Here is a 22,670-nt window from a genome sequence, read left to right as displayed (position 1 = left end):
AGAACTACGGGGATGAGAGAAAGTATCATCCACCCACCTCCTCCTTCCTGTCTTTGCCTTTTTTCCCACACTTTTCTATTTTATTATGAAAAAACAGCTATCCAGACCAACCTGGGCTTATGTGAAAATATAATTACGGCAATCTCTAAATTATGACACAACTAATATTAGCCACATTTTTTTGATGCGTTCCAGTATCTACACACAGGCTTGATGACTACCAGACATGCAGGATAGAGAAATTACTAGAATAAAACATGTTAGTTTAAAGTAGGCTAATGGATATCAAAACCCATCATACAATGAAGAACAAACAGGATTTGTGACGTCTTTCAGCTAATTGGAAAAGGTTAAAAAGAAGCCCAGACAAAAAAAGACAGGCATAAATGGCATCTACTGCTGACCAATCCCTTTTTGAAATTCTTAAAAGACAAAATTAAGGTTTTGAAGGCGTAAAGTCAAAGTCTTTATTTGGATCTGATTGAGACGCGTGGCCTTAAATGTTCCTGCTCAAAAACATTCTAGCATAGCTAAATTAATACAATTTTGTAAAGAAAAGTGGGCTACAACTCCCCCACAGTGATACTTATTACAGCAGTCACGAATGCCAAGTGTGGCAAAATAAGTTATTTGGTTTAAGGCAGCGAACAAATTTCTGACGTAGTATCGAATTGGTTTAGCTTTAATAAATGAAGTCAACAATTTAAGAATGAATGAGTCACTGGGTAATGAAAGAATGAGTGAGTCACTGCGTAATCAAAGAATGAGTGAATCACTACGTAACCAAAGAACGAGTGAGTCACTAGGTATCCAAAGAATGAGTGAGTCACTAATTAACCAAAGAATGAGTGAGTCCCTAATTAACCAAAGAATGAGTGAGTCGCTAGGTAACCAAAGAATGAGTGAGTCGCTGGGTAATCAAAGAATGAGTGAGTCGCTGTGAAACCAAAGAATGAGTGAATCGCTATGTAATCAAAGAATGAGTGAGTCGCTATGTAATCAAAGAATGAGTGAGTCGCTGGGTAACAAAAGAATGAGTGTCACTACATAACAAAAGAATGAATGAGTCAATGGGTAATGAAAGAATGAGGGAGTCACTATATAACCAAAGAATGAGTGAATCACTACATAATCAAAGAATGAGTGAGTCACTAAGTAATCAAAGAATGAGTGAGTCGCTAATTAACCAAAGAATGAGTGAGTCGCTATGTAATCAAAGAATGAGTGAGTCGCTGTGAAACAAAAGAATGAGTGAGTTGCTATGTAATCAAAGAATGAGCGAGTCGCTATGTAATCAAAGAATGAGTGAGTCGCTGGGCAACAAAAGAATGAGTGAGTCGCTACGTAACCAAAGAATGAGTGAGTGACTAAGTAACCAAAGAATGAGTGAGTCACTAGGTAACCAAAGAATGAGTGAGTCGCTGGTTAACAAAAGAATGAGTGAGTCGCTACGTAACCAAAGAATGACTGAGTCACTACATAACCAAAGAATGAGTGAGTCGCTGGGTAACCAAAGAATGAGTGAGTCGCTGGGTAACCAAAAAATGAGTGAATTGCTACGTAATCAAAGAATGAGTGAGTCACTACATAACCAAAGAATGACTGAGTCGCTATGTAACCAAAGAATGAGTGAGTCGCTATCGAATCAAAGAATGAGTGAGTCACTGGGAAATGAAAGAATGAGTGAGTCACTTGGTAAACACAACCAAAGAATGAGTGAGTCGCTACGTAACCAAAGAATGAGTGAGTCGCTAATTACCCAAAGAATGAGTGAGTTGCTAATTAACCAAAGAATGACTGAGTCACTACATAACCAAAGAATCAGTGAGTCGCTGGGTAACCAAAAAATGAGTGAATTGCTACGTAATCAAAGAATGAGTGAGTCACTACATAACCAAAGAATGACTGAGTCGCTATGTAACCAAAGAATGAGTGAGTCGCTATGCAATCAAAGAATGAGTGAGTCACTGGGAAATGAAAGAATGAGTGAGTCACTTGGTAAACACAACCAAAGGATGAGTGAGTCGCTACGTAACCAAAGAATGAGTGAGTCACTAGGTAACTAAAGAATGAGTGAATCACGACTTAACCAAAGAATGAGTGAGTCGCTGGGCAACCAAAGAATGAGTGAGTCGCTATGTAATCAAAGAATGAGGGAGTCGCTGGGTAACCAAAGAATGAGTGAGTCACGACGTAACCAAATAATGAGTGAGTCACTAGGTAACCAAAGAATGAGTGAGTCGCTATGTAATCAAAGAATGAGTGAGTCGCTATGTAATAAAAGAATGAGTGAGTCGCTGTGAAACAAAAGAATGAGTGAGTTGCTATGTAATCAAAGAATGAGCGAGTCGCTATGTAATCAAAGAATGAGTGAGTCGCTGGGCAACAAAAGAATGAGTGAGTCGCTACGTAACCAAAGAATGAGTGAGTGACTAAGTAATCAAAGAATGAGTGAGTCACTAGGTAACAAAAGAATGAGTGAGTCGCTGGTTAACAAAAGAATGAGTGAGTCGCTACGTAACCAAAGAATGACTGAGTCACTACATAACCAAAGAAAGAGTGAGTCGCTGGGTAACCAAAGAATGAGTGAGTCGCTGGGTAACCAAAAAATGAGTGAATTGCTACGTAATCAAAGAATGAGTGAGTCACTACATAACCAAAGAATGACTGAGTCGCTATGTAACCAAAGAATGAGTGAGTCGCTATGCAATCAAAGAATGAGTGAGTCACTGGGAAATGAAAGAATGAGTGAGTCACTTGGTAAACACAACCAAAGAATGAGTGAGTCGCTACGTAACCAAAGAATGAGTGAGTCGCTAATTACCCAAAGAATGAGTGAGTTGCTAATTAACCAAAGAATGACTGAGTCACTACATAACCAAAGAATCAGTGAGTCGCTAGGTAACCAAAAAATGAGTGAATTGCTACGTAATCAAAGAATGAGTGAGTCACTACATAACCAAAGAATGACTGAGTCGCTATGTAACCAAAGAATGAGTGAGTCGCTATGCAATCAAAGAATGAGTGAGTCACTGGGAAATGAAAGAATGAGTGAGTCACTTGGTAAACACAACCAAAGGATGAGTGAGTCGCTACGTAACCAAAGAATGAGTGAGTCACTAGGTAACTAAAGAATGAGTGAATCACGACTTAACCAAAGAATGAGTGAGTCGCTGGGCAACCAAAGAATGAGTGAGTCGCTATGTAATCAAAGAATGAGGGAGTCGCTGGGTAACCAAAGAATGAGTGAGTCACGACGTAACCAAATAATGAGTGAGTCACTAGGTAACCAAAGAATGAGTGAGTCGCTATGTAATCAAAGAATGAGTGAGTCGCTGGGTAATCAAAGAATGAGTGAGTCGCTGGGTAACAAAAGAATGAATGAATCACTGGGTAATGAAAGAATGAGTGAGTCACTACGTAATCAAAGAATGAGTGAGTCACTACATAACCAAAGAATGAGTGAATCACTACATAATCAAAGAATGAGTGAGTCACTAAGTAATCAAAGAATGAGTGACTCACTAGGTATCCTAAGAATGAGTGAGTCGCTGGGTAATAAAAGAATGAGCGAGTCGCTGTGAAACCAAAGGATGAGTGAGTCGCTACGTAACCAAAGAATGGGAGAGTCACTACGTAACCAAAGAATGAGTGAGTCGCTGGGTAACCAAAGAATGAGTGAGTCACTAGGTAACCAAAGAATGAGTGAGTCGCTGGGTAATCATAGAATGAATGAGTCGCTACAAAATCAAAGAATGAGTGAGTCGCTACAAAATCAAAGAATGAGTGAGTCGCTACAAAATCAAAGAATGAGTGAGTCGCTATGTAATCAAAAAATGAGTGAGTCGCTAGGTAACCAAAGAATGAGTGAGTCGCTAGGTAACCAAAGAATGAGTGAGTCGCTATGAAATCAAGGAATGAGTGAGTCGCTAGGTAATCAAAGAGTAAGTGAGTCGCTAGGTAATCTAAGAATCAGTGACTCTCTACGGAACCAAAGAATGAGTGAGTCGCTACGTAATCAAAGAATGAGTGAGTCGCTATGTAACCAAAGAATGAGTGAGTCGCTACGTAATCAAAGAATAAGTGAGTCGCTGGGGAATCAAAGAATGAGGGACTCGCTACATAGTCACGGAATGAGTGTGTCACTACATAAACAAAGAATGAATGAGTCACTGGGTAGTGAAAGAATGAGTGAATCACTACGTAATCAAAGAATCAGTGAGTCACTAGGTACCCAAAGAATGAGTGAGTCACTACATAACCAAAGAATGAGTGAGTCACTAGGTATCCAAAGAATGAGTGAGTCACTAAGTAACCAAAGAATGAGTGAGTCACTAAGTAACCAAAGAATGAGTGAGTCGCTATGTAATAAAAGAATGAGTGAGTCACTAGGTAACCAAAGAATGAGTGAGTCACTACATAACCAAAGAATGAGTGAGTCACTAGGTATCCAAAGACTGAGTGAGGCACTAAGTAACCAAAGAATGAGTGAGTTGCTATGTAATAAAAGAATGAGTGAGTCGCAATGTAATAAAAAAATGAATGAGTCACTAAGTAACCAAAGAATGAATGAGTCGCTATGTAATCAAAGAATGAATGAGTCGCTATGTAACCAAAGAATGAGTGAGTCACGAGGTATCCAAAGAATGAGTGAGTCACTAAGTAACCAAAGAATGAGTGAGTCACTAAGTAACCAAAGAATGAGTGAGTTGCTATGTAATAAAAGAATGAGTGAGTCACTAGGTAACCAAAGAATGAGTGAGTCGCTATGTAATAAAAGAATGAATGAGTCGCTATGTAATCAAAGAATGAGTGAGTCGCTTGGTAACCAAAGAATGAGTGAGTCACTAAGTAAAAAAAGAATGAGTGAGTCGCTACGTAACCCAAGAATGAGTGAGTCACGACGTAACCAAAGAATGAGTGAGTCTCTAGGTAACCAAAGAATGAGTGAGTTGCTAATTAACCAAAGAATGACTGAGTCACTACATAACCAAAGAATGAGTGACTCACTATGGAACCAAAGAATGAGTGAGTCTCTATGTAATCAAAGAATGAATGAGTCGCTAGGTAACCAAAGAATGAGTGAGTTGCTACGTAATCAAAGAATGAGTGAGTCGCTATGTAACCAAAGAATGAGTGAGTCGCTACGTAATCAAAGAATAAGTGAGTCGCTGGGGAATCAAAGAATGAGGGACTCGCTACATAATCACGGAATGACTGTGTCACTACATAAACAAAGAATGAATGAGTCACTGGGTAAAGAAAGAATGAGTGAATCACTACATAATCAAAGAATGAGTGAGTCGCTATGTAACGAAAGAATGAGTGAGTCGCTATGCAATCAAAGAATGAGTGAGTCACTGGGAAATGAAAGAATGAGTGAGTCACTGGGAAATGAAAGAATACGTGAGTCACTTGGTAAACACAACCAAAGAATGAGTGAGTCGCTGGGTAACCAAAGAATGAGTGAGTCGCTATGTAATCAAAGAATTAGTGAGTCGCTGGGTAATCAAAGAATGAGTGAGTCACGATGTAACCAAAGAATGAGTGAATCGCTATGTAATCAAAGAATGAGTGAGTCGCTGGGCAACAAAAGAATGAGTGAGTCGCTACGTAACCAAAGAATGAGTGAGTGACTAAGTAACCAAAGAATGAGTGAGTCACTAGGTAACCAAAGAATGAGTGAGTCGCTGGGTAACCAAAGAATGAGTGAATCGCTATGTAATGAAAGAATGAGTGAGTCATTGGTAAACATAAACAAAGAATGGGTGTGACGCTATGTAATCAAAGAATGAGTGAGTCGCTGGGTAACAAAAGAAGGAGTGAGTCACTAGGTAACCAAAGAATGAGTGAGTCACTACATAACCAAAGAATGAGTGAGTCACTAGGTATCCAAAGACTGAGTGAGGCACTAAGTAACCAAAGAATGAGTGAGTCGCTATGTAATAAAAGAATGAGTGAGTCGCAATGTAATAAAAAAATGAATGAGTCACTAAGTAACCAAAGAATGAATGAGTCGCTATGTAATCAAAGAATGAATGAGTCGCTATGTAACCAAAGAATGAGTGAGTCACGAGGTATCCAAAGAATGAGTGAGTCACTAAGTAACCAAAGAATGAGTGAGTCACTAAGTAACCAAAGAATGAGTGAGTTGCTATGTAATAAAAGAATGAGTGAGTCACTAGGTAACCAAAGAATGAGTGAGTCGCTATGTAATAAAAGAATGAATGAGTCGCTATGTAATCAAAGAATGAGTGAGTCGCTTGGTAACCAAAGAATGAGTGAGTCACTAAGTAAAAAAGAATGAGTGAGTCGCTACGTAACCCAAGAATGAGTGAGTCACGACGTAACCAAAGAATGAGTGAGTCTCTAGGTAACCAAAGAATGAGTGAGTTGCTAATTAACCAAAGAATGACTGAGTCACTACATAACCAAAGAATGAGTGACTCACTATGGAACCAAAGAATGAGTGAGTCTCTATGTAATCAAAGAATGAATGAGTCGCTAGGTAACCAAAGAATGAGTGAGTTGCTACGTAATCAAAGAATGAGTGAGTCGCTATGTAACCAAAGAATGAGTGAGTCGCTACGTAATCAAAGAATAAGTGAGTCGCTGGGGAATCAAAGAATGAGGGACTCGCTACATAATCACGGAATGACTGTGTCACTACATAAACAAAGAATGAATGAGTCACTGGGTAAAGAAAGAATGAGTGAATCACTACATAATCAAAGAATGAGTGAGTCGCTATGTAACGAAAGAATGAGTGAGTCGCTATGCAATCAAAGAATGAGTGAGTCACTGGGAAATGAAAGAATGAGTGAGTCACTGGGAAATGAAAGAATACGTGAGTCACTTGGTAAACACAACCAAAGAATGAGTGAGTCGCTGGGTAACCAAAGAATGAGTGAGTCGCTATGTAATCAAAGAATTAGTGAGTCGCTGGGTAATCAAAGAATGAGTGAGTCACGATGTAACCAAAGAATGAGTGAATCGCTATGTAATCAAAGAATGAGTGAGTCGCTGGGCAACAAAAGAATGAGTGAGTCGCTACGTAACCAAAGAATGAGTGAGTGACTAAGTAACCAAAGAATGAGTGAGTCACTAGGTAACCAAAGAAAGAGTGAGTCGCTGGGTAACCAAAGAATGAGTGAATCGCTATGTAATGAAAGAATGAGTGAGTCATTGGTAAACATAAACAAAGAATGGGTGTGACGCTATGTAATCAAAGAATGAGTGAGTCGCTGGGTAACAAAAGAAGGAGTGAGTCGCTACGTAACCAAAGAATGAGTGAGTCACGACGTAACCAAAGAATGAGTGAGTCGCTATGTAAAAAAAGAATGAGTGAGTCGCTGTGAAACCAAAGAATGAGTGAGTCGCTATGTAATCAAAGAATGGGTGAGTCGCTGGGTAATAAAAGAATGAGTGAGTCGCTGTGAAACCAAAGGATGAGTGAGTCGCTACGTAACCAAAGGATGAGTGAGTCACTACGTAACCAAAGAATGAGTGAGTGAGGACGTAACCAAAGAATGAGTGAGTCTCTAGGTAACCAAAGAATGAGTGAGTCGCTGGGTAATCATAGAATGAGTGAGTCGCTACGAAATCAAAGAATGAGTGAGTCGCTATGTAATCAAAAAATGAGTGAGTCGCTAGGTAATCAAAGAGTCAGTGAGTCGCTAGGTAATCAAAGAATCAGTGACTCACTACGGAACCAAAGAATGAGTGAGTCTCTATGTAATCAAAGAATGAATGAGTCGCTAGGTAACCAAAGAATGAGTGAGTTGCTACGTAATCAAAGAATGAGTGAGTCGCTATGTAACCAAAGAATGAGTGAGTCGCTACGTAATCAACGAATAAGTGAGTCGCTGGGGAATCAAAGAATGAGGGACTCGCTACATAATCACGGAATGACTGTGTCACTACATAAACAAAGAATGAATGAGTCACTGGGTAATGAAAGAATGAGTGAATCACTATATAATCAAAGAATGAGTGAGTCACTACATAAAAAAAGAATGAGTGAGTCACTAGGTAACCAAAGAATGAGTGAGTCACTACATAACCAAAGAATGAGTGAGTCACTAGGTATCCAAAGAATGAGTGAATCACTAAGTAAACAAAGAATGAGTGAGTCACTAAGTAACCAAAGAATGAGTGAGTCGCTATGTAATAAAAGAATGAGTGAGTCACTAGGTAACCAAAGAATGAGTGAGTCACTACATAAACAAAAGAATGAGTGAGTCACTAGGTATCCAAAGAATGAGTGAGGCACTAAGTAACCAAAGAATGAGTGAGTCGCTATGTAATAAAAGAATGAGTGAGTCGCTGGGTAACCAAAGAATGAGTAAGTCGCTATGTAATCAAAGAATGAATGAGTCGCTATGTAACCAAAGAATGAGTGAGCCACTAGGTATCCAAAGAATGAATGAGTCCCTAAGTAACCAAAGAATGAGTGAGTCACTAAGTAACCAAAGAATGAGTGAGTCGCTATGTAATAAAAGAATGAGTGAGTCACTAGGTAACCAAAGAATGAGTGAGTCGCTATGTAATAAAAGAATGAATGAGTCGCTATGTAATCAAAGAATGAGTCACGACGTAACCGAAGAATGAGTGAGTCACTAGGTATCCAAAGAATGAGTGAGGCACCAAGTAACCAAAGAATGAGTGAGTCGCTATGTAATAAAAGAATGAGTGAGTCGCTGGGTAATCAAAGAATGATTGAGTCACTGTGTAACCAAAGAATGAGTAAGTCGCTATGTAATTAAAGAATGAATGAGTCGTTATGTAATCAAAGAATGAATGAGTCGCTATGTAACCAAAGAATGAGTGAGTCACTAGGTATCCAAAGAATGAGTGAATCACTAACTAACCAAAGAATGAGTGAGTCACTAAGTAAACAAAGAATGAGTGAGTCGCTAGGTAACCAAAGAATGAGTGAGTCACTACATAATCAAAGAATGAGTGAGTCACTACATAAAAAAAGAATGAGTGAATCACTACGTAATCAAAGAATCAGTGAGTCACTAGGTAACCAAAGAATGAGTGAGTCACTACATAACCAAAGAATGAGTGAGTCACTAGGTATCCAAAGAATGAGTGAGTCACTAAGTAACCAAAGAATGAGTGAGTCGCTAAGTAACCAAAGAATGAGTGAGTCGCTAGGTATCCAAAGAATGAGTAAGTCGCTATGTAATCAAAGAATGAATGAGTCGCTATGTAACCAAAGAATGAGTGAGTCACTAGGTATCCAAAGAATGAGTGAGTCACTAAGTAACCAAAGAATGAGTGAGTCACTAAGTAACCAAAGAATGAGTGAGTCGCTATGTAATAAAAGAATGAGTGAGTCACTAGGTAACCAAAGAATGAGTGAGTCGCTATGTAATAAAAGAATGAGTGAGTCGCTATGTAATCAAAGAATGAGTGAATCGCAGGGTAATAAAAGAATGAGTGAGTCGCAGGGGGATCAAAGAATGAGTGAGTCGCTACATAATCACGGAATGAGTGTGTCACTACATAAACAAAGAATGAATGAGTCACTGGGTAATGAAAGAATGAGTGAGTCACTACATAACCGAAGAATGAGTGAATCACTACGTAATCAAAAAATGAGTGAGTCACTAGTTAACCAAAGAATGAGTGAGTCACTACATAACCAAAGTATGAGTGAGTCACTAGGTATCCAAAGAACGAGTGAGTCACTAAGTAACCAAAGAATGAGTGAGTCGCTATGTAATAAAAGAATGAGTGAGTCACTAAGTAACCAAAGATTGAGTGAGTCGCTGGGTAACCAAAGAATGAGTGAGTCGCTGGGTAACCAAAGAATGAGTGAGTTGCTACGTAATCAAAGAATGAGTGAGTCGCTACGTAAACAAAGAATGAATGAGTTGCTATGTTAACAAAGAATGAGTGAGTCGCTGGGTAACCAAAGAATGAGTGAGTCGCTACGTTAACAAAGAATGAGTGAGTCGCTACGTTAACAAAGAATGAGTGAGTCGCTATGTAATCAAAGAATGAGTGAGTCGCTACGTAACCAAAGAATGAGTGAGCCGCTACATAATCACAGAATGAGCGAGTCACTACATAACCAAAGAATGAATGAGTTACTGGGTAATGAAAGAATGAGTGAGTCACTACGTAATCAAAGAATGAGTGAGTCACTACATAACCCAAGAATGAGTGAGTCCCCACGTAACCAAAGAATGAGTGAATCACTACGTAATCAAAGAATGAGTGAGTCCCTACGCAATCATAGAATGAGTGAGTCACTACGTAACCCAAGAATGAGTGAGTCACTACGTAACCAAAGAATGAGTAACTACGTAACCAAATGCTTAATTTGTATTTACTGTCTGATTTGCTCCAAGATCTGAAACTTTAAAGTCTATCAGGAACGCAAAACAGAAGAAATCTGAAAGAAGCAAACACTTTTTCAAAACTCTATCCATTCATAAGGTTTGCCATTTTGCCAGAGTCTTAACATTTTATTTGTAAACATGTTTTGATGTTGCCATCCCTATGCTTGTCTCCAGTAATGGCGTTCATGATGAAACAAAAAAGGTCTGCTCAGCACTCTCCCAGCAGGATTTCAGCGAACATTTGAAAACTGGCTTTTGTCTTTTCGCTTGTCCATTAAGGTGGTTTGGGAACATTACAGTGATTGTGCTCTTACAATGCAGCTGAGGCACTTTTGACAAGTGAATTTACCTTCCATTTGTTCAGACACAGAAGTCAGTCCTTCAGGAAAAGAGATGGGCAGCAAATGGACACTAAAAATAGTTGCAAGTTTCTTTTATTCCTTCAGTAGATAAATGTTGGCATGTTACTAATGTTCAAGCACAGAATTGGATTCAAGTAAATTTCGTCTGTCTAAATCCCCCACAAGAAATGACTAGAGGGTGAAGAAAAAGCACCTAAAAATATTGTTCCGTTATTTGCTGCCTTCTTTGACTGTGAATAGTCTATCCTATCTAAAATCCTTTAAAAATATATTGATTGGTCAGGCTAGGCACTCTGTAGTGTTGCTCTAAAATACATAAATAAAACATCCATTTCTGAAACTTTGTAAACGTATTTCAATAAGCTGTGTACTATGAGAATAAAAGGAAATGACTTTATTTTCACTATACTTTTATACAACAGTTGTTCAAACTTTTAGATATTATTATAAAACTTATAAGGGGAAAATTCCCCAGTTTGTAATATTAGCTGTCTAGCTGAAAGAAAAAATTGTGATAATTTTACATACACTACTCCCTGGACAGAATTCTTTGCTGTTGTTTTTGTATTTCTGAACTTGATATATTTGGAGGTAATAGCGAAATCATTGTAAATTAAGTATAAATAAACTCTGAAATGGAAGAAGATTAACTTTATAGGACCAGATGTTTTATCCTCAGCTATCAAGGTCTGTTTGGAAGACGGTATAAATTAAGTTAGTTGGAAAGAATCTCTCATCTCACTGGTAAACAGGACAGGCAATTCTTCAATGAAACAAAAATGCCTGCAAAAGTTCAACTTCATTAGTTCATTCTTTTTTCCAATGAAAAGATGTGCTGTAAAAAAGCAGATAAACCCATTTTTATCCATTAGCTCTGCATGACTGGTTGACCTGTGAGAGATACAGAATACAATACATTGAAATCTTGCCTAAGTGTCTTTGGCTGCTTGTTATTTTGTTCCTTATTTATCCCCCAAGCTACCACATCTATTTTGTTATGGGAATGGGAATAGACGCCCTGAAGGAAGTGCCAGTAATATATTATAATCGTGTCAGAATAACATTAAAGTAACAGTAAAGTTTCCCTTTTCTAAATGTACACAATTACATAATATTAAATGTGATTAATATTGGAGTGTCAGGCTTCAGATTCAATTAGGTACCTTCACGGCCACAGACAAATAAAAATAGTCACTCTTACAACAAAATAAATAGATAAATGAATAAATAAAAAATCTACATCTAAAGTATCTAAAAATCCTAGTACAGTACATTCAAACCACAAATGCCCCTCACTCCCCAATTGGACATAAATCTGAATTCTATAAATGTCATGTTTATTCATATTTGATTAAAGTATAAAAAATTCTCCAGATGGCTGAAACATAAGATTGAAAACAAACAGAAAAAATCAAAACCCAAACAATCCAGCAACAAAAACTTTGTTTCCTTCTCCTTTGTCTATCGCTCGTTAATGTCCAGACATCTTTCCGTCCTTCTGTCTTTTTATGCATTTTCCCCCTCTGGATGGCAGATCAATCATTAAAGTGCTTGTCTATATTTTAGGACCAGACAACAACATCCAAATCTCAGTGTAGTTTTACCTAGCCAAGTCCTTTGGGATCCAGTAAAGTGGATGAACATGTTCTACTCATATCCTCATGTGTTACATGACTTAGTAACCCCCTCAGTCAGCTCCTGTTGAAGCATGATGACTTTTTCCCTGTGCGCGTTTTCTGAGAGTGGTAATGATACGGCGTTAACTGACATTTCTTCACATAACAAGACTGTTGGATCTTGGCTGGGATTCAGCTCCCTAGTGTGGCATTACCGTCAGTGTCAAATGCTGACAGCAAGGCCTTCTGCTCCGAGCTGAGAAAGAGTAGTTTTGTGGCTGGGGCTTTGTGACCTTGGTTACTTCAGTGGGAGCCTCCAGGCATGCAAGTGACAGCGCTGAGTTTTTGTAAAGTGAGGCGCACTACTTCTGTAGTAGATCAGTGACAGGCTCATATGGCTCAAATCAGGATTTATTAAGACTAAAACCAGAAATAAAGGGGAAAATACCAAACTACTCATATCCTCATGTGTTACATTGAAATGCAGGCACGATGATGATATTTATCAGAGAATGCCATTTACCTATCGTGGGTTTGGTGTGTGCCAGCAGGTGATGCAGCCAATCTACAACTACATGATATTACTCTCATATTACCAGCTAAACTAGCTCATCACTGTCACCGCAATGTTTATCTGACAAAGATTTTTGCAGGAGACGGTAGGATTAAAGGGAGGGAACAACAGTACTTCTTTCTGCCTGTTATCTAGGCCATCAAGCCACTACGTTTTAAAACTGCAACGCATAGTAACAGACTAAGAACGCTGCGATACCAAACCATTGCTCTCAGCGCCCTGTCAAGACTATAAAAATGCAGTGTTTAGGGAAGCTACCCATGCGGGAAATTTGTTAATTAACAGGGTGCCCAACTCAACACTTCTATGGTGAATGGATCTCATATCTCCATTGTCATTGGACAAACCTGCTACAGAATGATTATGAGCTACTTTCCTACTTTTCTGACTGGCTGAGCATTTCCACCAGCACAATATATGCACACAGGGCCCTCGCTACAAAGTTAGAAACATTATATAATACACTGCCCTCAGGGGTACATTTAAATCTGGATGTGGAGTGGATGACGGTTGAATATGAATAACAGGCTAGCAGCTACTTTCTCTAGTTGTGATACACTGTTCGGATTTTTGGTTTTCTTCCCTGAAACGCCCTCCTAATTATTATTTTTGGTTTTTCTAATCATTCCGCACCAATAACCCACATGTACCACAATTAAAAAGTTAACTCTTTGTAGTGAACGTTCTAATTTTCATCCCAAGAAAGCAGGGGAAATGAATTCCTTAAAATCTAATTACCAGACCATATTATTTTCAATAGTATTATTAACCTTTATTTCACCAGTAAAATATCATCCCTAGTACTTTCTTAAATCTTAAAGCAGTTGACCTAGACGGCTTCTGTTCCATATCCCCTTCTAAGGCCCTCGGAGAATCCAAGGCAGGGCCAGTTACAAGCAACAGCAAAAACTTTTGGTCTTGCTATTTCTACAATTTAAATTATTATAAGGAGATTCCAGAAAAGTGCCAGAGTGACCAGAATTCATTCTGGTTTTATGAAGTTTTGAGTAACGCTGCCATGCTCCTCCCTGACATGCTGCTGGATGATAGACAAAGTGGTCCGGTCCTAAAACAAAACTGTTTTAAACTGTGGCAATCTATAAGCAGTACCATATTCTTCAAGGCACATAGTGTTGTTTTATAGCATAGTCAAGTAGATATGTTAACCTTCAGTTGTTAGAAAAATGTATGTATCAAACTTAACATAAAATAAATCTGACTTTGCGCCATTTGATTCATCGATATTGGCCTGTGTCTCTTTAAAAAGCTCCTTCTCTTTCCGACTCAACAACTCTCCAGGTATGTGTTTTTGATGAGGGAACTACATTTCAACATGATGTAACGTTTAAACAATGTATTTGTGTGTAGATATTGTTATTATAAAAGTAACAAAAGTCATTATAACTCTATTTTAACTTGTATTAAAGGTCTAATAAAAAATAAACTCAAAGTATGTTATATTATTATTTATTATTTATTCATAAATAGACAATGGGAAGTAGGCTCAACAAGCAGGATATTATTTGATCTAAAGGTGTGATGTGAAACCAAGTCAGTAATATCTGCCATTGTGAAAAGTGTTACAAAGCCAACCATTCTTATGTTTGGGGAGTTTTGTGAACCACAGTGCTGCTTCAGGACCAAGACCACTTATTGATGGAGCCATGCATTCACCTGTCGAGCAAAAAATACTGATGTAAAAGGTACTTGGAACACAAATTCACTTGAGCTATGCAGCAGGGGAATGATCTCAAGCAAGACCATCTCAGAATAAAAAAAAAACTAATAAAAAAAAAAAACATATTTAAATCTAATTGAGATCCAATGGCATAATCTGCCCTTCATGCCACAAAACTATTCAATGTGACAGAATTAAAACAATTTCACAAAGAACAGTAGCCCAAAATCCACCCACAAAAATGTAAAAGATTTACTGCCAGTTACTGTAATGCTTAATGGAAGTGGCTACAGCCATAGGTGGTACGGTCATTTATTAGGTTTATGGGGTTATAACTTTTTCACATCAGAGAAGGTTGGGTTGGGGAGCTTCTATAAACTGCATTTTATATTTACTCTGATGATCTTTGACGGTAAAATGTGTTTGATGGTCTAAACATTGAATAGTGACAAAATAGCAAAAATTGAAAGAAAATGAATAAATTAGGGGAAATATATTTTCACTGCACTGTAATAATGTCTAGCTAAATTCTCGTCCAAATTTTCTAGAAAGCAGCACTTCCGCTTGTATGACAAAGTAAAGCATATAAAATAAAAAAGAATGTATATTACATAGGCATGTATGACCCATGGGGTAACGACTTACTTTACCTTAAGTTTACACAATGTTCTCCAATGTCAAATCCATTGTAGATTATAGAGAATGAGGCTGAACTTGTGAAAGAGGAGAGACAGAGTCTGACATTCCCCGTGGTGAGCTGCATGTCTGCAGAGAACAGAGAGGATCAACTGCAGCTGACAGGCTGCAGTCTTGACTGGCAGATTGCTGGAGTCATGAGCTCTAAGGGGAGAACTGTGTCAGGATTTGGGGTGTGGGTGCCAGGAAGACACAGAAGCTATCCCCATCTGGGGATCCGTCAGAGGCCGATTTGACAATGCCTCTGTTAAATGTTGTAGTTTTTGTGATAGCCTAAACTTTTCCGGATCGTATGCTTGTTCCTGCAAGATCCCGTACTCATTCTGGTTTCTTTGAGAATTAAGCAGGGAAGCATGTTGATTTCCACTGCTATGAATAATGTATGTATGTTGCATTATAGATTAAAAAAAAAAAATCAGTTACTGATAGTTACTGATAAATCACCACTGATCAGCAGGATCAGTGGTGTCAAAGGCTTGGCTATTTATGAACTTAGTTTCCGTTCCTTAAGTGAAGTAACCAAATAAATTCAGATTCTAAATCACAGGTTTTTCATTCTGCATGAGCTTCTGTGGTCGATTCTGAACACTATACTCTGTGCTTTAAACATGTCTAGCATCATAAGATGTGTTTATCACAAACTTTTCACACCCAACAGTCATCACAGACAATAAAACTTTATAAAATTCCAGCAAAAATCAAAATCTAAGACGCATTACATTATGAAAGAAGGTTCACTGTGAAATACTTGTTATAGCAATAATCATTTAGCAATTATTGCTCTAGATCACTGTGCTGATACTATATTGTATATTGGTGCACGTGAGACTAAGCATAACTAGGAGGACTTAATGAAAACCAGCTATTGGGAAAAAAAAATCATTATTGTGGCTTGGTTTCATTAGAAAGATACTACTGCCTAAAGACAAAAGACTGCATTGCTTGGGTAATTATGAAGGTGGGTTAATGGAGAGAAAATCTGCACGTGGCCTAAATATATCTAAATCTATCATTGTGAGCTAAGAGTCACAAATACAGACTTACAGAGATTATAAATCCTTTGTTTTCGAATGTGTTAAAAAAAATGTACCAGTTTTGCCCATCAATACAGATAGCAGTGATAAGACAAGGAAGAAATGAAAATAATCAAAATAGGACACGTGGCTGCTACTTTTCTGGTGTGAAAACAAGACTGAGATTATATTAAAACATTATGCAGGAGGTAAATGGGTACAATGAAATTGAGATGGTGAGAAACAGAGAAACACCACCTCAACACTCATCATCAATATATTGTTAGCATTGCAAGATCTACTAGATAAGATAAAAGCCAAGTATCATCATTTAGAGATTCAATTTAAATATAAAATCTCTACATTTTATTTTAAATCAAATGTAAAAAAAAATCAGTCAATAGTTCAATATTTTTTTTAACTAGATAAATGATTTTAAAATGCACATCTCTGACTTAAAAGGAATCTTTTGAGCCAGCCCTTCAAAACTTCAACTTCGCAATTCCATGTATGATTGATGATGTAACGTATTGAACCACCTAAAAAACAGTAGTCAAAGAATGGATTGCTTTATTGAACTTTCTAATGGGAATAAGCTGGATGGAGGTGTAACCACTGAAAAAAGAAATGGTATCCTTTTCATCACAACTTTTGCAACTAGAAAACGTGGGGTGAACTACATGATAGCAAACAGGTGAAGTGGAAGTATTTATACTCAGCCTAAAACAACACTGCATGTTTCTTTATGCAATATGTATAGGAAGCACAAGACTCCGCAAGGATCATGAAACAATTAAAATCTTCAATTTAAGGCAATTTAGGGCCTGAAGCATGAGGACACATCGCAGAGGTGACTACAAATAGCTCAAGCAGAAAACGTTTTGACAAAACATTTCAGGATGGGACGAAGATGGTTTTTAAACATATTCTGCTTATGTTACTGAGATGTAAAACAAACAAAAAATGTTATACTTTTATGGGAAAAAAAGCTTGGAAAAATGTGTGAAATTACAATATTTATTAATAGATTAATTAAATAAAAACTTGTTGGTGGCAGCCCAGAATTGAGGTTGCCATTGTGGGCTTGAATTATGTTCACTCTTTGTCATCACCGCATAGATAGTGCTAAGGCTCAGTACTTCCATGTTAAGGGCAATTTACCCCATAACAGAGAAAAAAAATCCCACAGAAAGTACCCCAGGACAAGCACATCCCTGTTTGTTTTATTAATATATTTTATTTATTGTAGTTCTAATCGACCACCAGTCATGCCCAAGGTGCCCTCCTGAAAATGTTACAGTACTAAAAGAGCCGTTCCTTTCCACTGTAATCAGTGATGGGAATGTGAAATTGCTGCAAACTCACTACCTGGATGAAACTGTTACTGATGAATACCGAAAGTTACATTTTCCAAGGAACTGGATTAGTTCTATAATCAAATCGGACAGTAGATAATTGAATTTCAATGTATTTATGAGACTGAAATATATTTATAAATTAATATTAACCAAATCTGTTGGGCTTTGAGATTATATTTGTTGAGATTGTGAACCAACTTTACATTAAATCAACACAATTGAATTGGATGAAAATATTTAACCTTGGCAAGCTACTATGACAATCAGGTAAATAATAGCCCTGGTTTAATGCAGGGAAGCAAAGCGGTGTGGTGGCTGCACCAGAGTTAACTAGTGCTTTTTAAAGTCAATGTTGTTTCGGCTTATTTGCAATCGATTAATCAATGAGTCTCACAATTACAGACGTTCATAACCAACTGATTTTCCCAAAATAGTATAAGCAGTAATTTCACAAAGTAATATTTTGCTAGACAATTTATACCAAAACAAAGTGATAAATGTGCAAAACTAGAGCGAAAAATGACGCGGTTGTTTTAATGCTTAGTTTAAACAGACAACAGAGAGGAGACGCGACTTGCCTACTTCAATGAAACTATCCGCGTTTTAAACGTTATTCTGCCGTTACGTAGTAGATGTCAACCGTTACAATCTCTTAATTAGCATTTGATAACATAAGCTAACATCATGCAAAAGCACAGGTAACATTCAATTGCAGTTCAGGCGTAAAAAAAGATATCGTTACGTCCCGCTGTTACAGCGTTCCACAGTACAAACCCCCCCCCATAGCGTTCACAACAAAGACGAACCAACTCACCATGGTAAGGATAAGGAGATGGGGTGTCCGTGTTTCTAGCCATGGCAGTTAGTAGAACAAGCACACCACCGCCGTGTTGGTGTTGGAGACTGCATATGAGAGTCGAGGTGAGGGTCAGTTATTTTATCCAGCCGCAGTAGCAGAAACAGGGACAGCAGTCCCGTCGTGAAATAAACAAAGGCAGCCTGCACGGTCTTGGGGTCTTGGATGCTCTGAGGATGCTTCATCTACGCAGCTGAGCGTCAGTCGTGTTTACAGCGCGACGTCATTAATTATTCCAAAACGGCGTTAAAGGGGCCGCTCCACCTTCCGTGCTTCTTTGTTATGAACGACACTCGGTAATATTCCAAATGGACGAGGAGCTCGCTTATTAAATAAGACTAACAACCGACTTTTGAATACATGTTGTGAGTCTTTCTCGGAATAACTGAAGAAATGTTATCTTACAATATTTAAGATACTGACAACTATCCGAAAGTGAGTGAACTAAAGCGAGAAACACTGACCTCAGTCGGGATTCCTGCGGTATTGCATAGTTTTCTTTGTCTCTTTGTCTTTGCCTCCCCCTCAAATTCTATCAAACCCCAAAATAGGTTTCATACCTACCTCTTTACTGCCTGTTTATTTACAAATGTTGCCTTTTCCATGCAGGTAATAGTGAAAGATTTGGTATTAATGAAGTCAAAAAAAGAAACTAATCTACAAAAATAATATGTGACAGTCTGACTGAAGTCTGAATCACAAACACTGACAGTAATCGTAAGTTATATCATTTATAGAATGCCTCAGGTTTGTTTGTGTATTTGCTTTGTTTTCATACATAAGAGAATATCAATACCAATCAGACATGACAATGTGACCAGATGATCATGATTTTTTCACTATGGCACCTGCCCAATATGTAAGGCAGCATGTTAGTACATATTTTGTCCCCAATGTTGATGTGTCATATAAAGGAAAGATAGGCAAATGTGCAGATGTAAATGAGTTTGAGAATGAATAGGTCAGAGCGTCTACATAGCTGCAGCTCTTGAGAGTGGGGATGTAAAAGAATGTGGGCTACAGGCAGTTTTGATCTCATACTCATGCAAGTTTAATTTCAAAACAAAGAGCCCCACCCTGTTCCCCCTCAGTTGGGGGGAACAGAGCTCTGTGATGAAAGTGCAAGTTTCCAAAGAATGGTCATTTAGAGTGGCTGTGCTTTCCACAATCAAATCAGATGGTGATGTAGCAGTTACACCAGTTCTAGCCATGCCAATGGCAAACAGAGTCACAGTCATGTTTTTGCTGAGTGCAGTAAATGTGAGAAAACTCTTCTTGTTGAAGATGTGACTTTTCCAGACCTGGATGAATTTCTGATATGCTATGTTAAGAATGCAGAAATTTGGTGCAACACTGTCTTTCATATTGACTGTGCATCATAACAACATGATGCACAGTATAGGCAACATTAAGTAGAATTTGAAATGATGCTTTGAGAACCCCAATGATTTTCAAGTAATTTATTCTATTTTTGAACTTTTGTTAGCTGATGCTTGAAGTCTTTTGGTTTTGATACCAAAAAAAATGAGGATACCGCTGCCAGATGGACTCTTTCATTTGACAGGTAAAAATTTTTTTGTGCTCCAGTCTGCAAAAACAGATCAGTTAAGAAAAATGATAGAGAATTGTGGGAATATACAGATTTTGCAACAACATTTTTCACTTTCAGATGCATTACTAAGTTCAAGCTTTAATATTAAATTTCTGGACCTGTGGTACGTGTGCCAACAAAAATATTCTGAACACAAGCGTCTTTTCTGTTGAAATCAGGTTATGGGAACTTCAAATACAATTTTCTCTGCTCTGTTTTGAATGAAACAGGTTCATTGAAAGTCTTTTCTTTCTTTGTCAACTGGATATGCTCAACAAATCTGAGAAACAATTAACACACAGCAAATCGTAGGAAATTGCATCCATAACTAGTGCAATTGCCAGCCATGTCTGTCTTTAAAGCAATTTGCAAAAGTAGATATATTTCATTGGCTACAGAAACACAGGCATAAAAAAGACAATAACTGACCAGAATAAAACAAGAAACAAAAATCAAATATGCTAAATCAACCCAAAATGTCAGAACTGAAAGTAAACAAAATTCAAAAGCGCATGGATTCTGGTAGTCTCCAGTTTAAATCAGTTATTTTCATACTCAATATAAAAAAACATGTTCATATTTCCTTTGTGCCACATACCTGAATATATACACATTTCTTCTAACTTTCATTAAATAAAGAGCTTCTCATACATTTTCTTTGTATTTGGTTGAATGACCTTTTAAACTTCATGGCTTGTTTACTTTGAATGTACTTAGCTGAACTTCATACAATAGTTTCTGGGATTTTGGCCCATTCCTCCTGACAGAACTGGTGTAACTGAGAGATGTTTGAAGACTTTCTGCTTGTATACACACATTTTCAACTCTGCCCACAACAGAGGTCAGGGATTTTTGAGCACCATAACTGACAATTCTGTTGGTAGATTATTGACCATTTTGCAGACACAGTTTTAACTTATTGACTCATAGCTTGATGTGTCACTTCACATTTTAAAACTTTGTTCTTCAGTGCGCCAGTCCGTGCTGGTGCTAAACACCCCAGCAACATGATGCTCCCACCTCCATTCTTTGAACTTTGCTTCGTGACCTGAGGTTGACAAGCTTCCCCGATTTTCCTTGAAATGTAACAGTGGTCATTATGGCCAAAAGCTTCAATCTAATCAGACCAAAGGACATGTCTTTGTAATTTTAGAGCAGAGTCTCTACGTTTTGCCTTTCGGTTTTTTATAAATTAACCATTGCACTTCACAATGAGAATTTTCCTGTCTTCTAAATCTCACTATACTTGCCTAATAAAGTTCATCTTTATTTGGCCTGCTTGCAAATGTAAACATATATTCATATATTACACAAGGCTGATACTATTTGTCGCAACATACTATTAGCTTCTTGATTATTTTTGTTTGTTTGTTTTGTTTTGTTCAGGTTTATGTTCTACCTGAACAATGTAATAGGTAACAACAAGGGTTTCTTGTTCCAAATGCAACGCACAAGGCTAACAGCTTACCATATTCTTGTGCTGTATTTGGCTCAGCAAAAGCAGGCTGCTGACTGGTGCTTCTGTTGATAAGAGGTTGGAGTTAATTAAAAAACGCTTTTGTTCTTAGCCTTTTGCCTTGTAGTTTACTGGGTTTGCTCCCTCTGGAGCTGTGCTTTGAGATGCATTTTAGACCTCAGGGACTCCTTGAATTATAAAACAACTGACTGAAAGCTACCAATCCCTGCCAGTTCACAATGGCCAGAGGTTTCTGGATGTTATCATCTCTTCTGATGCAGGCAGTCTGATGACTGCATTTATGATGTTGCCATATGGATGACAGAGAGAGGCATCAAGCATAAAAAAAAATGCATTTGGTACTTATATTTATTTTGGAAGATTTCTTCATATAAAGCCAGCTCAGTATGACTCATATGTGAGTGCAGTGAGTCACTTCAACATACCGCTAAGTTGCTCTCCAACTACAGCAGGAATCCAGTGTTATCAAGTTGTGCAAGACTGAAATGAACACTGATGTGTAGCCAACATTTGATTGCAGTTGTCTTGGCCTCACAAGATCAGGTCTATTTAGATTGTTTTCATGTCTGCACACAGAATCCAAGGTAATGTTTTACATATATAGTCTTTTTTACAAAGACTAAGTAGCTACATCCAGTTAAAATAAGAAAGTACATTAAGATTCTATTGTCTTTTTCTACTTTAGCTGCGTAACTGGAATAAATTCAGAGGGACAGAATATCTCTCTTGGCTTTCAGAAGAGCATCTGTGTTGCGTGTGAGATGCACTGTCATTTCTTTTTTTAAAAACTGCTGCAGAATTGAAATATTCATAGTTTGGTCTGCTCACATAACTTTCTCTTGTGTTGATGTTGCATGTTTATGCTTCCCAGCCCGCACGCATATGAACCAACCATAAGAGACTCATTAAATATCTTCCAAGGTTGCATTAAATTTTCCAAGTGAAAAGTTTAACCCAAATAGCAAGTGCAGCAGACCCATGTGAATAACGCTATTTCCTTCGAGCGTGCCTTAAATAAGATGTTTTTAAAAGTAGAAGTTTGTAGCATTTGAAGCATTTTTAGTTTGTTCCCAGAGAGCAAAGCTTCTCCTCCA

General features: G+C 37.8%; 1 protein-coding gene across 2 annotated transcripts in view; it reads right to left on the bottom strand.

The window, feature by feature from the left end:
• Positions 1-18,745, bottom strand: part of slc44a5b (solute carrier family 44 member 5b) — a 40,437-nt gene extending 21,692 nt beyond the window's left edge. The window contains exon 1 of one of the 2 annotated variants that reach the window (XM_008407050.3): positions 18,467-18,745. In XM_008407050.3, the coding sequence (XP_008405272.1) occupies positions 18,467-18,509 (43 nt within the window). In that variant the 5' untranslated portion in view covers positions 18,510-18,745. The remainder of the gene's footprint in view (positions 1-18,466) is intronic. The other variant, XM_008407051.3, reaches the window with a different exon arrangement.
• Positions 18,746-22,670: the final 3,925 nt, after the last annotated feature.

The sequence above is a fragment of the Poecilia reticulata genome, chromosome 4, assembly GCF_904066995.2.
Source record: "Poecilia reticulata chromosome 4, P_reticulata-male-v2, whole genome shotgun sequence".
Taxonomy (NCBI): domain Eukaryota; kingdom Metazoa; phylum Chordata; class Actinopteri; order Cyprinodontiformes; family Poeciliidae; genus Poecilia; species Poecilia reticulata.
The sequence above is the reverse complement of the archived record's forward strand: the minus strand, read 5'-3'. Positions and strand labels throughout refer to the sequence as shown.